The sequence below is a fragment of the Chroicocephalus ridibundus genome, chromosome 3 (genome assembly GCF_963924245.1).
Source record: "Chroicocephalus ridibundus chromosome 3, bChrRid1.1, whole genome shotgun sequence".
Lineage (NCBI taxonomy): Eukaryota > Metazoa > Chordata > Aves > Charadriiformes > Laridae > Chroicocephalus > Chroicocephalus ridibundus.
In genome coordinates, this window is record NC_086286.1 from 75,565,384 (window position 1) to 75,582,833 (window position 17,450).

Here is a 17,450-nt window from a genome sequence, read left to right on the forward strand (position 1 = left end):
CTGCCAGCAGATGGCAAGAACAACATAGATAAGAAAGGTAGCCTGGATGATATACAGGTTTTTTAAAAAGTGATATCAATATAATGAGTTGTTGTTAATTGAAAAAGCTTGTGTTGGGCATTAATGATCATGTTTCAGGAAGCAGACCAGATTCAGATCTTTGATTCAGAAAACAACTAAATATTCTTGAGCCCTGCTTGAATGGTCTCCTGAACAGGGAGGAATTTAAGCATGCATTTGAGGGCTATCTTGTATCAGGATGTTGTCTGTGTTTTGGAACTTGCCAATTGAAAACAAATAAGCACCTTTTTTTTCTCTGCTTAACTGAAATTAGAAAAACTGCTCAGACTAAAAGCCTTCTATAATTCATGTGAAAGACAGCATGCTTTTTTCAGTAAAATGTTGCTTCTCCCTAGAGACCCAGAAATCATCTTGAAATCTGTTTGTCCATTTCTCTTTCCTAAGACAGTAGCCTATACTTAGCCTATACCTTTTGTCATAGGGATCCATATGCTTATTTCTATTAACTTCTGAAACTACAATTCTCAAACCAGTCTTTTTCTCCTGGTGTCTGACCTGAAGCATTCTGCAGTACAAGCCCATGACCTCTTGTGTTACCCACCATGATTAAAGACTACCTATTATTTTCTTCCTCTTTGCAGCAGTGTTGTACATACTAGAAAACTGTTACCAAGATCCTCTTTGGTCTTATATTCTTTAGGTTAAACAGCTCTAAGAGATTCTTCGTGTAGCTCTGGTGTTTTAGATGTCCCATTTTTTTCAGAAGATCTTTACTGGGCTGTTCCAGGTGGTAACCATATTTTTTTCCAAGTATGATGCTAACAGGAAGAACAACTCTAGGTGTGTAAAGAGAGGGATTTGCTTCATGTTTCTGACGTGCTAGACCTCTGTTTAAACAGCCCAATATGATGCTTGCCTTTGTTCTCCATACGACAAGAATGTAATATTTCCATCTGTGTCCAACATCTGGACAAGTCTGTTTTATTGCAGAGGACTGAAGGGTTCTTCCTAAAGTGTGAGATCTCTTAAACAATATTTAAAGAAGGAAACTAATGAAGCTCAAATGAAAAACAAGACTAAACTATCTTAAATTTTTGTGACATTAAATTTTCTTTTAGAAATTGTCTTTTCTTTCATCTTTAAGAAAATATGTGGCAATTAGCACTCCAGGAAAAGATTTTTTTCTCATCAAACAAAATAATTAGAATTTGAACAAATTGTAATGCATGCATTTCTACTTATTTTCTTTAGTGGGAAAGTGGAGCTGACGTTTATCTCATTGCATATTCAAAAATGGGAAGCTATCTTAATCACATTTCATCTCCTCTTAATAACTCATTTAAAAACTCTTAATTCAGCTTTGCCTTTTGTATAATGGGGACGGTACATTCTATCAGTTCTATCTGAAACAAACTTCTATTTTAATAAAGGATTCAGTTAGAACTGACAAGACTTCCCGGAAATACATGAAATACTACTGGCAAGTTCCAGCTGCAATTTACCTTCTCCCTTCCCCTTCCCCTTCCCCTTCCCTTCGACTGCCAAACATTTAAGGCCAAACATATCTGTGGAGATCTGTTCTTTGTTGTTCAATTCATTATCCTTTTAATGTCTTGCTGATAAAGCACACGGAGATCAAAATACTTCCAGCACAACATGAGCAGGAAAAGAAGAAGGGTTTTTTTTTGGTTTCTATACTAATAGGATGTCCTGAGAATGCACTTACAGAAGACTATAAAACAATAAAAATTGATCACATAGACTTCTTAAATATATTTATTAGCTAAAAATTAAATTTTGCACTGGAATATAAACATAATATTTACATACAGGCTAGCACAGTGCAGAGGAAGAAGCCACTTCAGCTGTGATGCTTTTTGTAGTATCATAGTTCAGCTGGGGAAAAGGCCTTGATTAATCAATACTTTTTCCATCTTTGTTTTTTTCACTGTAGTCTGCCTCCTGTTAAGGTCAACAGTAGTAGCCTCATTGATTTCACAGTGGGTTATATTGAGTTAGGGCAGACACAAGACTCACCTGGATGTGATGTCTGGGTAGTGAAGAGTTTGTGAGCTAATACTGTGATAGAGAAGTCGTGCATTGCACTTAGTGATGCTCAGAATGAAGACTTTGATTCTCAAAGCTATCTTGATAAATTGTATAGGTAATACTGAATCTCTTATCACTGTACTTGTGAACTATCATCTCATTCTATAAAAACAGTTCAAACAGTCTCAAATGGAAGCATTTAACCTTGTAGTATACTTCTCTAGGGAATTATCCCTCTTCTGTACAATGTTCTTCACTACTTGGAGTGCGCTGCTCTAATCAATTAGCACATTGGTTTTCCATAGCTTGTTCTCATCATTACTCATGATGAATAACATTTCAATAATTAAAGAAAACCCCCAATACCCTCACCTTAATCTGAGTAATAAATTCTTAGCTTGGTACTAATAAAATTATAGCAAAGGCTACATCTGATAATTTCATTCATCGTAATATAAAGATGGTAAGTGAATGGAAAACATAGTAGTTCCTGAGTAATCAAGAAATGCATCATGTTGTATGTTGATGATTGAAGCTTCCAATATTCACATAGGCAATATTTCAGGCTTCAAGTGTGACACACTGCAAAACGGTCCTCTCTTGTTGCTTGGCTTAAAGGTCTAAATCAGTTGTCTTTACACTATGGAAGGGAGAAGTATTTTAAAGCAAAGTCTTTTTGCTAAGCTACTTTACAGTGTAGACCCACTGGAAAAGAAAGTCATCATAACAACAGAGGAGTGTGATCTGGCAAATATAGGGGATTGAGATAGAGAGGGTTCTGTTTTAAATGGCTTTACCACCAGAGAAATTGTGAAACCATGCTTTCATTTCCAAGCAGCGTCAGGTTAATCAAGTAAGGTAATCACATCGCAAACAATATAGAAGAGCATAATGCAATCAGTATGTCGTAAATTTATAGGCCTGAAGGCCCAAAGGGATTTCTGCTAGTTTGAGTTGTTCTGTTGAGCATTATTTTGCAGTGTAAATCTGTCCTAGTTCATGTACAGTCTGAATACTTTGCTGTTATATGCCATTACATTTCACTTCTCTGCTGAGATAGAGTATTTATATTTAATCAAAACACAGCTTGTTCTTGACTAGATAATAACTAGAAGTCTTCTAGCCCTGTGATGGAGGCACAGAGAGAAGCTGCCTCTGCTGTGTTTGACAGTTTGTATCAATGGTATATCAGTATGCCTATAAGACTGTGGGCCTAATTTCTCACCTGGATTTACCTGATATCTTCCCTTTAACTCTTGTTATGTCTTCTTGAATTAAAGTAAAAGCCTTCTCTTATGCGTAGTATTTTCTTTCCATTCTGGAGGTACACACGGAGCAAATTAACCCAATTTTTAATTGTCTTTAGGAAGGCTAAATATAATTTCTTGTTATATGGTACTCTCCCCATTTCTCAGATAGTTTTTATGGATTTACATTAATTTCTATCTATTGCTGCTAAAAGACTTAAAATGATCTTGTTTAGGTAGATGACCTTCCAACCTGTAGGAAAAAATTAAACTCCCAGAATCCTGGTGAGATGTCAGTGATGGACATTTCCCAGAGCCAGTTCTCACTTGATGCAAATGTGTGATTTCTGACTTGAGAGTAATTAGGGTATTCAGAAATCTGTTTTCATTCCATTTGGAGCAAGAGCCAATTTTTCAGATATTGCACACAAACTGGAAATTTCACAAGTGTTTCTTTCAGAAACATTGATGCGTAGTGTACTAGCTACATTTTTCCTATTTTTAGGCATCTAACATCTTAGATGATATACCAAGCTTTTTCAATAATTAGTGTGAAGAAATAAGCACTTGACATGTCAGATAAATCATACTATAGATTAGAAATGTACATTACAATGAGAGAATAATATGCTATTAAAGCACTTTTTTTCCCCCTTAATTGTAAAGTCTGGACAACTAGCTCAGGTCCAGGTGCCTGAATAATTGCCTACAGTTGCAGGAGGTGAATCCAGCTACCAGCAGCGTTCTGTAATTCCACAGAATTTACAGCAGTAACAAAACTGAGGAAATCCATTGATCCAGAACCACTTTTCCCCCTGACTTTTTAGTCCTTTTTCAGAGCCAGTGGTGGATTATAGAGACCTTCAAAATGTCAGAATGATTAGTCTGTGATATTTATATTTGTATAACATTTCTATTAACCTTGCAGGAAGAGTCACAAGACTCATAATTAAGAGTCTTTTTGTTAAAGTAATAGCAAGTATTATCTTTAATATCTTTCATTAATACAACAATATTTAGAACTTTTGGTTATCCTAAACCTCATTTGTGGGTTTGAGACAGGCAGTCATTATGCTAAAAATCATAAACACCAGCTTTCTGTGTCATCTCATCACTTCCTGGTGTTATATTCAGAGGTTGCACTGTATAATTTTGTCCCCTGGACAGTACCCTCCGTTGCGAAGGACAGAGATGGGGTAATGTACTTCCAACTCCTGCTCGTCTTTGTTTCCCTTTTCCCTTCTGTCCCCTTCCTCTCTTCCCCTTCTCCCCTCATTATTTCTGGCAATTTTAATCCACCCTCTTATTGTTCCTCCCACAAACATCCAGGGGAGAGTGGCATGGGAAGGGGAGACCACACCACTGGTAAGACAGCCTATCAGCCATGGTTGCTGCTGCATCCCCTCTGAAATAATCATAAATGTCCAAAGATTTGACTTTCCCTCTTCTTTGATCTTCTATCCAATTGTTCACACTGTGCTCCCGGCAACCTCCAAAGTAGGATCTGGTCCAGAGGAAAATGTCAATGGAGCAGGAGGGTTTGTTTTTGGTTTTGTTTTTAGGGTTTTTTTTGTGCTGCAGAGAAGCTGAAGAGTACCTCCTTCCGTGCTCTGTCTGTTTGGTCCTCCCTAGGATGTCCATGATGGATTTCCTTTTCTACTTGCCCTCTGATTATGCAGTCTTGTTTTAATACTCTTCTATATATTATCCCAAATTAGTGTTTACATTAAAAATAATACTCCCTCAGAGGAGAATCCCATGACTGCATTTTCAAATGTCTATACACCTCCTTACCTTATGCAGTAATCCTAATATCAAAGGAAGCTAACTTTATAGAGGTATGACTGAGTACACAATCACTTTAGGCATCAAGTGAAAACATTGAGCAGTGTGGGTTTGTTACTATGTTCACTGTGCTACAAAGATCAAATTTCCACAGGGAATATATAGGTGCATAAACATGAACCATCCATCCTGTGCTGAAGAACTGCATTACATGAACCAATGGTAAGCTTCTTCAAGCTTCTGAGTTACTTAAACATTTCAGCAGTTCATTAAAAGCACTCCAGCTGGGTTTAAAAGTTGGATGAACATTAGTATTTCTAGGCCACAGTGATTAAAATGTAAGGCTCCTGGATGAGAAGGTGCAGAAAGAACTATAGATTTTGTTGAACCAATCTGTTGATCACTGTGACTATAAACAAAAAGCAGTAAGTAATGTGATGCCGTCATTCAGATAATCCTCTCATTTGTGCACAAGTGTTTGACGCTGCTTTGGAGACATCTGTGACATTTTACCAGCCAAAAATGTAGTGACAGATGTGTGAATGAAAGAAAAAACAACAAGAACATCTTTGCCGTAAGGAACATCTCTGACTCTTGAGTTGTTGACCCACAATCATCAAAGAGGTGTAGGGATCAGCAAATAGGGAAATGGTCTAGAAGCCAGAAATTGCTATTTCTGTTCTTGGCTCTGCACAGCACTGCCTTGCTATAGGTCCCTGAACATGTCATTTCACATTTCTGTTTTTATTTCCTCACTGAGGCATTGTTTTTCCTATTTAAGTGGAAATCATTGCAGCAGGGATTTGCACTTTGTCCTATGCTGAGCGTGATGGATTCTCTAGAACCTATTGTCTGGGCTAACTTGCTTCTTCAACCGTCAGCATGCAAAGCAGGCATCTATCATCACCAATTAATCATATCTGAAAAAGTTCCTTATGCCTGTTCAAGTTGACAGATGCATTTGTCATTATCATATTGTAAAGCATCTCTCAAGCTTCTGTCTTTGCATGGAAGCTGCCCAAGCATGATTTTTTTTTAGGAGGCTTTCTCAAAATAGTCTCTGGGTTGGTACTGTCGGTGAAGGTTTTAATAATATTTTCATCCCTTCAATATGTCATCTCTTTAGTGCATATGCAGTGTAAAAAGCTTTGCACTCAGTAAAGTCCCCTGATTTCTCTGAACAAAGAAATTCTTTTATTCAGTTTAGTTTGATACATAACCTTACACTAACTTGTAAGTTCACTTCTGCATGGTGAGAAAGCTGCTTGAGGATTGTCAGGTACCTATCTCATTCTCCTGTTAACGTGAATAATTTACACTCCGTCTCTTGTGTTACCAAGAACTTATACTTTTAATGTTATTTCTTTATTACACATAAACTTTTTAAGAAGATCACAGTATTCTGTACATAAGTTCACTTTGTATAAACCTATTCAGAAGACAAGGTTGCTCTGAAGTACAAGGTTTCTTTGAAGTCATTTGGGAGGGCTCATTGAAGGTTGCAAAAAAATAGTCTCTGGAGGGGCTTATCAAATATTTAAGGAACACTTACATTTAGGCCAGTGGAAACTATGTAAAAATAACTGACCTTTCTCTCTAACTCATTTCCAAATTATCAGTGTTTATCTTGTAATGTGAAGCTTCCTCAATTCTCGAACAAAATATTTTCATAAAGTAATCAGAACTGATATACCTGCTTTAAATAGGATTAAATTAGAGGTGATTTCTGGCAAAAACATCACATCATAGAAGACATCAAAGAAACATATTCCAACATTTTATTCTTAAGAAGGGCTTTGACATTTACAAAAACATTTTTCATTCAAAAAGCAAATTGCCAAAACCGTATTTTCTTCAGGTACTGTTCAATCTACTCCCAAACCGGTGTCTTACACAAGGGATAATTGTTTCAGTAAAGGCTTCTATTAACTAGTTGTTTTTTGATCAAGTGGTTTCTACTTGCAGTAACGGGCTCTTCATCCTGTGTTTACCGCTTACAGCTGAAAACTTATACTTTGTTAAACACACACGTAATTCAACTACAAACTAAAAAAACCCCATTATTTGTTTTGGTCACTATCTGCTACTTGTGCTATTTTAAGATATAAACTAAGTAAAACTGAACATTTACACATGCTCTTTAAAATATGCAGGAAATACTTACTGATTTTTGTCACTGCTTTGTTATTGTTGTTATTAGTTACTTTTACAGCGTAAAGGACGAATTGCTGCCATTCAGCTAAAAGAATACTTCCCTCCTGATCAATTTATTGGAAGTTGTCATACGCGAAAAACATGTTGCTTGGTTTCAGTTTGTTGGAAGAAGTTTATAGCATGATTAAACTGAGAGATTCCTTGTAGGCAAACTTTGATGATGGGGACAAATCAGACTGTCATTTTCAATGGTGTGAAGAAATCCTGTATAATGATCCATAGAGGGCAGGTGATTTGGTAGACCCCAAGTTAGCAAATACTTCGTCCTTTTTAGGATCAACATCTCAAATTTTGGCACTGGTGTTAAATCACTAGTCACACTTATGCATTTATCTTTGGAAGCAGAATACCTCATACCATGCAGCTTCTCTGTAGACTTTAGGATTATTTCCACGATACATATATCTTGAAAAGAGTAAGCAAATGGACAACAATATTAAATAGGTATCAAAGTGAATCCAAACCATTTGAAGATAACCCTAGTCTTTTTTTTTTTTTTTTTTTTTGTAAAAAAATCTAGGATTAGTGGAAAATTGAAATAAACCTGTAAGGATCGTGCTGCTCTAAATAGGAAAGGGACATAGTGTTAGCATTACAGATAATTATTTTTTCCACCTGACTGTCATAATCTCTGCTTTATCCAGGCTAAGTATGAGTCATTTACTTTTCATGCAGGCCGCCACTTTCCTCTGTCAGTGACAAAAGGAAATGGGTATAGCCCGTACCTGTTGAGGAGATGTATTATTGGCTGCTATCCATTTATTGATGGCATGGAAGTCCATTGCCTTTCGCCATTGCTCCTAATGGCATCCTGTAAAATATTTTTAAATTGGACCCTGTGGGATTGCCAAGGAAACTATGAGGACACCGGAGAGAGGAGTACCTGTCCCTTGCAATAATCTTTGCTCTCACAAGTTGCAATGTCGAGTGGCTGTTTTTTCCTAAAGTCTACATCAGAAACATTTCTGAGTCATTCCTCTTGCACTGATGTACTCATTGCTGTGCTTCGGGAAATAGGTTGGAGCACTTTTCAGGAGGCAGCGTTCAAGGCAGGTGTAGAACAGATTTTCTTATGGAGTTTTATTGCTGAGCCATTTAGCATCCTCCCAGCATTTCACTTCATTTAAACAACCGTGTTTGGAACAGAGCCAAACTCCCAAACGAACCTTGTTGGTTACCTAATGTTAAAAAGCCATAAAATAAAGACTCTTCATCTTGCAGCCTTAGCTTCTCAAATGACTCAGTCTGCTTATACTAAGAGTTTGGTTTCGAACAGGGCATAGAGCAGACTAGACTTAGGTAGATTTATTTTTTTTTTTCCCCAAATGTTCACTGTAATCTTTTCTTAATGAAACTATTTTGATTTGGGAGGAGGAAACATTTGAGTAGTTGGAGAATTTCACATTTGTTTGTGACAAGTATTGTGAAGTAGATGTTATTTACCATCTTCCTCAAACATCTGAGGATATCCGAACACTACTGGATTATCCACAGAGGAAGCTTTTCTTCCTTATTTGTGCATGTTTTTTTCTAATCAGTCCCCTGTTCAGGATGTATGAGCTCTAATCCTAAATTTGCCACTGACTTTATCTCCCTGTGCCATTTCTGTATTGTTTCTTTGACATAGCTTATGCTTTGACTCACTTTGTATATTAATAGAACTAGAGATATTGTGACTTTATGCAACACTTAAAAAGTTGGGATCGTTAGTTGTTAGGATAATTCTGCTTTTAAGGGAGTGTAAAATCACTGTTACATCTGGGCATACTTTCGTATTTCTAATAAGGTTGTTGAAGATGACTATGAGACTATCTGTATATTTATATTTGTATATTATGTGAACATTATAAATAGGTATTTGTATTTATGTATATAAAATGCACACATCCACTCCTTACATGCTGAAGTGATTTCAGTGCTTTCAGGCTTTGATTGCTGAAGCAGAAAAAATAGTGCAACAAATTCTTATTGCAACACTATCTTTCTGTCAGAAATTTTATGTTCATTACCTAGGCCCTCTTACCTCAGTTTCTGGCCATTTTGTTAACTAGTTGTGACATAATTGTTTGCTTAAATTATATCAGTTAACATTCCAGCCTCACTTTTTTCTGCCGGGGGGAGGCCTGGAGGACGTTAATTTTGGCCTTTATATTTCTGGTGGCTGGAACATATACGTTCTCTGTCCCTGCGCAACCGGCGTGTTTCACTCATTAACTGTTTATTTCAGCTGCTCTGTCTGTTTTCTGTGGGAACTGTGCAGATTTGAGATGCTAATGTACTTTGAAAGACAGAAAACAATCTCAGTTATTCCCTTAAGACTGTCAGGCTGGTAGGAAGGCCTTTAATAACCTGAGCTTATGTTTTGTTATAATGCTGTTGTTTCAGGTTCAATGGATCGAAGGGACTTTCTGAGGGAAGCACAAATAATGAAGAACTTGAGACATCCAAAGCTTATACAGCTTTATGCTGTCTGTACTTTGGAGGACCCAATTTATATTATTACCGAGCTGATGAAATATGGAAGTCTTCTAGAATACCTTCAAAGTAAGCAAACGACTATAAACTAATTTCAAGGGGTGCCACAGATGTCAGTTTAGTAAATACACTAACATAAAAGATAGAAGTACAACACTCTGGTTTAATATAAAAGCTACATTATTTGTTGTGTGTGGAGGTGAGAAAAGAGGAAAGAAAGAGGTTTATGAATTTTTGACGTGCCAAAGTATTTGAGAAGCAGGAGAGAATCACATTCACAGTTTGATTCTTGCTTTATAATGACCCACATTTTTCCACATAGTTCTATGAGTAGACGGGAACATACCCTGACAGAATAAAAATACAACCATGCAGAAGGATAGGTCATCATATTTGACATGAAATAGAGGCACTTGCACAAAATGTACTTAACAGCTTTGAAATCTATTACTAGGCAGGGATAGCCTTTCACTGTGAATTTGTCCCCTTGCCTATCGCATCAGGGCTTTTATCTCAGCAGCACTTCAAAGTGCTCTTTTGAAGGCAAATAATAATTAAAAATAAAGTCGTACAGCCTGAAACAGACTAGCATAATGATTGCACTTTAAGTTCACCCCTGCTATTGAGAAATGCTTGATTCTAGTGTTGCTACCCATTTTCAGTTTAGAAGACGTCTCTGAGATGCTAAATGTCTCCAAAGCTGTAATGGTCTCTTGAAGACAAAATGTTCACTGTGATTGTCCTGCTAAATTCCGTCTCTCTATCCAGCCCTTAAAGCAAAGCCCTGTGAAATACCACAGGCAGCATTTACCATGACACACGCTTTCCCCCGTCTTCTCTGTGGAACCATTTTTGAAGTGAGGCTCGGTGGAAGGATGATTACAGCTAAAGAAATCTCTGGTAGAGGGACAGCTCGACCAGGCACTGCCCTGAGAGGCTGCAAGACCCTTGGGCCCGATCATCTAAAGCTCTGTAGGCATTTAGTGGCCAGAGGTAGCAAGGCACAAATTGCCTTTAAATTCTCATCTTTGGTGCTTTTGTGTGCAGATTGCTGCTTATCTGCTTGAAAGAGCCTGGCACATCAGGAAATGATTACTGGGCATGAAAACACTTACTGCACTGGAGAAGTAGCTCTGAAAAAGCCAGGATGAGTCACAGGTGAAAACTGGCCTGTTTGTGTGCAGAGCACAACATCTCAGGGACGCATGAGTGATCAGTTGCCAGCATATGCACAGCAGCTGCCCTTGCTGTAGGCAGCGTGTGTCTGCAGCCTGATCTTTGGCTGAGCCCTCATTCCTGTAGCCCCGCATCAGAGAGACTGTGGAAAGTCAGTTGGTTTGCAGGCAGCCGTCAAGATATCCGTAAAAATGGCCAGTTGAAACCCAGCCTAGTGGTATCTCTCCTTGTCTGATGGCCTATGCGCAGGGGGATAAACAGAACTAAGAGGTGGAAGCAGAGATCCAGGTGCTTTTATAGGTATTGGTGAGAGAAAAGTCATTGCTGTCAGTGTAATAAGAAAAGAGATTTGAAGCTTGCATAAAGCTCAGTGACTGGAAGTGATCTGTATCGGCCGGCGGTCAGTGCACAGCTCTTGATAAGCATTCTTGAGACTCAGCCACTGCAGGAACCTGGAAAATATTTCCAAAAGGCTGCTGCCTCTGTGTACACTATGGGTTAATATGTCAAACTGGAACAGAGGCAAAGTCCAGAGATCATTCTTTGGTTAAATTTCCTCTCCTAGAAATGCATGGTATGTTTTCCCAGCTTTAAAAATCCCTAATTTTTCATGCGTAGTGACTAGCACGCTCCACCATAGCGACAGCTACTTAGTAATGATGGGCACATGAATTCCCTGTGCACCCTGTGAATGTACTTTGGGATACTTCTTGATGAACGCTGCTATGCAGAGTTATTGAGCTGCCACCAGTGTGAGAAAAATGCAAGTGAAAACTTCTCGTTATTGGATGTGAATGAAATTGTCATAAACGTATGAGTGTTTTTATCAATTCTGCTAGACCTGGGGCTTGTTCTGGCAGGGACGCAGTCTTGAAGTTCGATGAATTATTATGGAGGCAATGGTCTCAACTGGGGAAAGCGTTGCTTATTTATTTATTTACTTATTTATTGTCAGGCATCTGTCAATGAGAATATTTGGCTGTCTTTCTTATATGAGGTATTGTGATTGATTGCTTAGAACAGGGTGCAGACCCTAAGCCTTCTTTAATATTTTTTCTAATAAATTTTTCATATGAGGGCAATAGTTGTCTCAAAAAATATTAGTAAAACAGGACATAGAGGCACTGCATTTTTTTATAGGATAAAAAATAATCCGTTGGAAGGTTTTATAAATTCACCAGTAGTGCCTGGCTTTGAGTGTGGAAGTTATATTAACTTTGGTTTTTTGTTGTAGTTTTTCCTTCTTTAAAAAACTTTAAAACAAACTAAAGCACATGTATACCCATATCAATACAGCTGGAAACTCTTCTGACCTGCTCTCAACCAGCCAGATGGGAGCTGGCTCTGGTCTGGAAACCTCTGTAATTGTACTAATACAGTGCTGTGCTTGTACTTGTGCGCTTTGGCTGGCCCAACCTGGGATTTTGGAGGTATAGTCATAAATCTTTATGAGACAACCATACATGATTTGCATTTCAGATCCCAAAGGGACTTGTGCTTCGTCTTTGTGCACAGTTTGCAGCTCCTGATCCACTGAGGCCCCTCCTTAACAGCTTTCCCTTCTTCAGCTCCAGCACAGCAGCAGTGCAGAACCAGCACACAGGGAGGAACCCTCCAAGAAATACCGCAGCAGTCAGGGCAATGGAGGCCTCTTCCCCTCTCTCAGCCCACGTGTGAAAGGCAGTAGGTCAGCCTGATCTGGGATCCCAAACAGGGCCCAGACTGGAAGAAATAATCTTTCAGCTGCAACTGCACCATTAGGGGTGGATCTCGTCCTTGTCCTCTAACACAGTGCACCTGTGTGTCCTGCAGGGAACGAGTCAGGGAGAGTTTAGCAGCTTTAACTCCTAGTCTGCACTGAAGCAGCTCATTAACACAAGGCTTATGAGTCATCCTTTTTTTTGCCATGACATTGCTGTGTTCTGCCTCTTGGAGCAAGCTTGTTTCAGGAGAACCCGGAGCATCAGCAGAGCAATGACAAACCCATGCTCGAGTCTGTCTGCGTCCTTGTCTGCTTTCACCGGGAGGTAGTTCACAGCCTGTGCAGATGAAGGAGCAGAAAGGGAACGTGGAGAGAGGGATTTTTAAACTGAGTCACATAAGCTAGTTTCCAAACCCCAGGTACTCATGCAAGGTACTTGTACATATTTAGTTATTTTCTGATTAAATACAACATAAGCGTCACTTGTGGATTTTTTTTTGTCCAGCAAGCTGAATAATAAATGTTGATGCCTGACAGTTATCAGAACTGTAAAACTTCAGAGTGTTATATTATTCTGTGGCCTGATGATGGATTTTCTTGATGGTTAAGTCATAGATTTTCACATAGCCTGATTTTTCTCCCTCTCTCTTTTAAAGGTCAAGGCAGCTATTAAACATATGTGTGGGAGAGGAAAAGACTTTCTGAGTCAACAATAGAAGTAAATAATCTTAGTGCCTGATTAGCATGACAATGAGTTTAGCCTCAAAAAGGAAGTAGGACAATACACATACAGGGCAAATTTAATAATTTAAAATTAATTTCTTTTACCTATTCATCTCAGAACATCCAGATGAGCAAGAAATTCAAGGCCTGGAGATTGCAGAATAGATTAGTAAACAATGGAATTTCACACTCTTCATAAGGAGTGATTGCAAGGTTAGGTCAGATAAAATGCCAGAACTGGAGCAGGCTATGCAAAACAATGCTAAGACACACTTTCTCTACAAATCAATTAAAAATAAGCAACAGAAAACTGCCAGCTACAAATGTTTTATTTCTTTAACACAGAGGCAGTAAGGAAAAGTCACCATCCTCAATGAGAAAGGAGAATTACCAATAAATGTAGCAGCAAACACTCAGATTTCAGATACTGTTAAGATTCTGAAACAGAAAATTGAAACCGTTTTGAGTATTAGAGGCTACAGAGGTAGGCACTCATGCTTCAGTGCTGCTGTGGTTGGGTTTGGGTGACAGTGATGCTTGAATATAACACTGATTTGTCTTACCTAGATTACCTTGGGGTATAAATTCTTTGCTTGGAGGAGGTCAGCTGTCAACAAAATGCCACAAAGACCCTGAATTTGAATTCTAATGTGTAATACCCCAGCGCCCTTTTTTCGGGGTACCTGTCTTACTATTTTTGCCTACAGTTTTTCATGGCCTAAGAGGCTCTTTCCTTCATTTGTGGAGGCAAGTTGCTCTGCTCAAAGTTCCTCTACTACTTTGTTTGAACAGCCGATCTTTGATTGCAAGATCTCTATTTCTGGGACTTGCTGATCTTACAGTGGTGGGAATGGCATGCACATTGCTTCAGAAAGTTCTACAAGAGAAGCAGTCAGCTTGAAAGCAGCTCAAGGAGTCCTGCTGTTGAGTAGCAGCAACTGAGATAACAGCGTGAAGCAGTCAAGTGGACTGGAAAGTGAAAATGAGAGTTATGCTTGGCAGCAGATGGTATATTTCCTAGTAAGAATCATTGGAGAACAGGGAACAAGGCTAATTTTGTGCTTTTCCATCTTTAGTCAGCTTTGGCCACACTCAGTGAGTACTGACATTAACTCTTACTCACAGTTTGGAACAGGTTATGGACTTGTCAGAAAGGCAAACATCTGCATTGCTATTGGTAGAGAAATGCCTTTTGCTTTGGACTTTGTCAGCAGCTCCTGACTCTAGCAGCTCTAGGGCCAGGTCAGCTGCTGCATTTAGTGTCCACTCTTTTAGAGAAGGTGGGACGGGCGTGGTTACTCAGTTATCGCAAAATTAGCTGCATGACTTTAAGTAGTGTCATTCACTAACCTCTGTGATTTGGTTGGGCTGTTACTTTATTGTATTGCATGGCTTTGTTGATTTGTGTTGGCTATTTGAACCAGTCAGCTGTTATGTTATTTCTGTCTGAATACCGTAAATATTACGTATCCTTGTCGTCTTCTTTTTAAACAGAAGATGCAGGCTCCCAAATCTTCCTGCCACATCAAGTAGACATGGCCACTCAGGTGGCTTCCGGGATGGCTTACCTCGAATCCCGGAACTATATTCATCGGGATCTGGCAGCCAGAAATGTTCTTGTTGGCGAACACAGTGTTTACAAAGTGGCAGACTTTGGACTTGCAAGAGTTCTTAAGGTGGGTTGTGAGAGGGTGAATTGGCTCTAACCTTGGGGGGAACAAGGTGGAAGAGGCCAACTAAAGGATGAACTGTAGCCTCTGAACTGCCGGGTTCAGGCAAAAGGCATGCCCAGGGAGAAAAGGACCCCTAACGTGTTCACCTGTATCCTCTGCCTGCATTATGCCATGCAAGGTTAGAAGCTGCCCTGTGCCTTTGAGTCAGTCTGAAGATGGCATCCCGGTGTCTGCTTCCCACTCAGCCACCAAGGAAGAGGCCTGGCAAGCTGTAAATACCCTTTGCTGCACAACCTTTATCCACAACACTAGTGTCTGCCACATGGAGAGAGATCACAGGAACGATGGCAAAATTATATTCCTGAGCCTGTAACGGAAGGCATATAAAACTGCATTGATAGCTATTTTCTCCTTGTTCGCTTCCCCACTGCCTCCGTGATGCTTGTGAGTGGAGGTAGTATTCATAAAAGGACCTTATTCCTCTCCAAGACTAACAGCGGAGTTCATAAAGTGATCTCTCAGAGCTTTAAATCTGATGCAGTTTCAAGTTCTTTGCCATTGTGCTGTCTTTTTTTCTCTAGCCCTTGAGGACATGGAATGCCAAGTAACCCTGACCAAGATCACCCTAGGAAGGAGCTGTGGTTTAGAAATGAGATTTCCCACCTCTGAAAATGATTTGATCAGAGTTGGAAAGATTTGATTTGCCATATTTTATGGATTTCAATATGTAATCCACAATTTCTAAGGTTTTATTATTGTTTTTATTGATTTATGTTCTTGCACTGAGAAGGAAAAACAGAGAAAAAAGCCCTCTGCTTCTCGTTTGTTTTTCTCCATTCAAGCAGCAGAAATTGAAGTTCATAACAGAGTTGGATTCATTACACAGTGAAGTATAGAATAATGGCTTGACAATGGCATCAAGGGACTTTGAAAGTGCTTTTTGCTTAATTTTGATTCTTCTAGTTATGCATAAGTTCAGATTGCACATTTTTTAACATGAAAAAAAAATATTTTTAAATGAACAATGCTTGCAATGTTTTCTCCTCTGTCCTCACTAGAGAGGGTAATAATTTACAGCTGTTGACATTTCTTGCTAAAACTGAACTTTACTAAAATACGCTGTCATAGAACCATCTTGGCAGACGTTCTTAGGAATATTATGTCTCCTAAACCAAAGCATTAACATGGTGACATGCAAAGATCCCAGAGGCATAGGTGTGAGAAATGAAATCTGTGTTTCTGTATGCATTAATTAGCATAATGAAATATTTTTTTTTGTTTCTAGAAATGAGTATTATGGTCATGTTGCCAACTGTATCAGTATGTAGATACAAAACTCTATCAACCAGTCTTTTCAAAACTGTAGGGCATTACAGCTGGGAAGCATATATTTCTGTATTAAAAACAATCAAACAAACAAAATCTTGTACACATTTGTCTGGGTTTGCATGTGAAAAACCTGACTGAGCCTTGGATGTGACTGATGTACACTAAACTGCATTTAGGAATTCAAGAGAGAACAAATGTTCACAAATTTTAGATGTCTATGCTATAGAACTTTAAGGACATGATTCCACAAATTTTCCAGCAAATAATTCTGCTTTTTCTATGCGTATTTCATCTTCACTTTACATGAATTAATTGGATCAACTGTAAGCTAATAATTTAATTTGAACCACTTGGAGTTTGTTCTTTGGTCCCCAAAACCTGCTTAAGTGACTGTTATCAAAGTCAATGGCCCTTCAACACTGCAATAAATCACAGAAGAAAGGTTCTGAAATTCATTAGCTCTTGCTTTTGCCTTCTCTGTTTACTGAAGACCAGACGCGGAGCCATTTGGTCTCTAGCGTCAGGAGGATGCTTACACTGCCACTCCTGACAGACTTTTGAAATCTTGCATGCCAGGTCCGGAATTCACAGTAGCGGGTCATAATTAATCACGAGCCACTCCAACACTGCTTGCTCACTTGAAATGATAAATGCTTTAGAAAAGCCTCCGATGAACGGTAGCATTTCTCAACTGTGAAGCCCAATTCAACAATAGACTTCAGAAAGTGCGTGCTTTAATACCATGAAAGGCAGGTGCTTGGCTAAAATAGGATAAGATTAAGCACATGCTTAGCTTAGTCAGGTGCTTAAATGCTTTACTGAAGCAGATCTAAGATCAGGCGTGCTTTGTTTTTCACCCATGACAGGTAGAAAACGAAAAAGTATATAAAGCCAGGAATGAAACACAACTCCCAGTGAGATGGACAGCCCCAGAGGCCATCCGCTACAACAAATTCAGCATTAAGTCAGATGTCTGGTCATTTGGAATACTTCTGTTTGAAATAATGACCTACGGGAAGATGCCTTATGCTGGTAAGTGCTTTTACCTAAAGAATG

At 38.8% G+C, this 17,450-nt stretch overlaps 1 protein-coding gene across 1 annotated transcript in view; it reads left to right on the top strand.

Annotated features, from left to right (window-relative positions):
- Positions 1 to 17,450, top strand: part of FRK (fyn related Src family tyrosine kinase) — a 52,870-nt gene that overhangs the window by 31,562 nt on the left and 3,858 nt on the right. Inside the window, exons 5-7 of the mRNA XM_063331096.1 lie at positions 9,702 to 9,860; positions 14,887 to 15,068; positions 17,261 to 17,426. Of these exons, the coding sequence (XP_063187166.1) occupies positions 9,702 to 9,860; positions 14,887 to 15,068; positions 17,261 to 17,426 (507 nt within the window). The remainder of the gene's footprint in view (positions 1 to 9,701; positions 9,861 to 14,886; positions 15,069 to 17,260; positions 17,427 to 17,450) is intronic.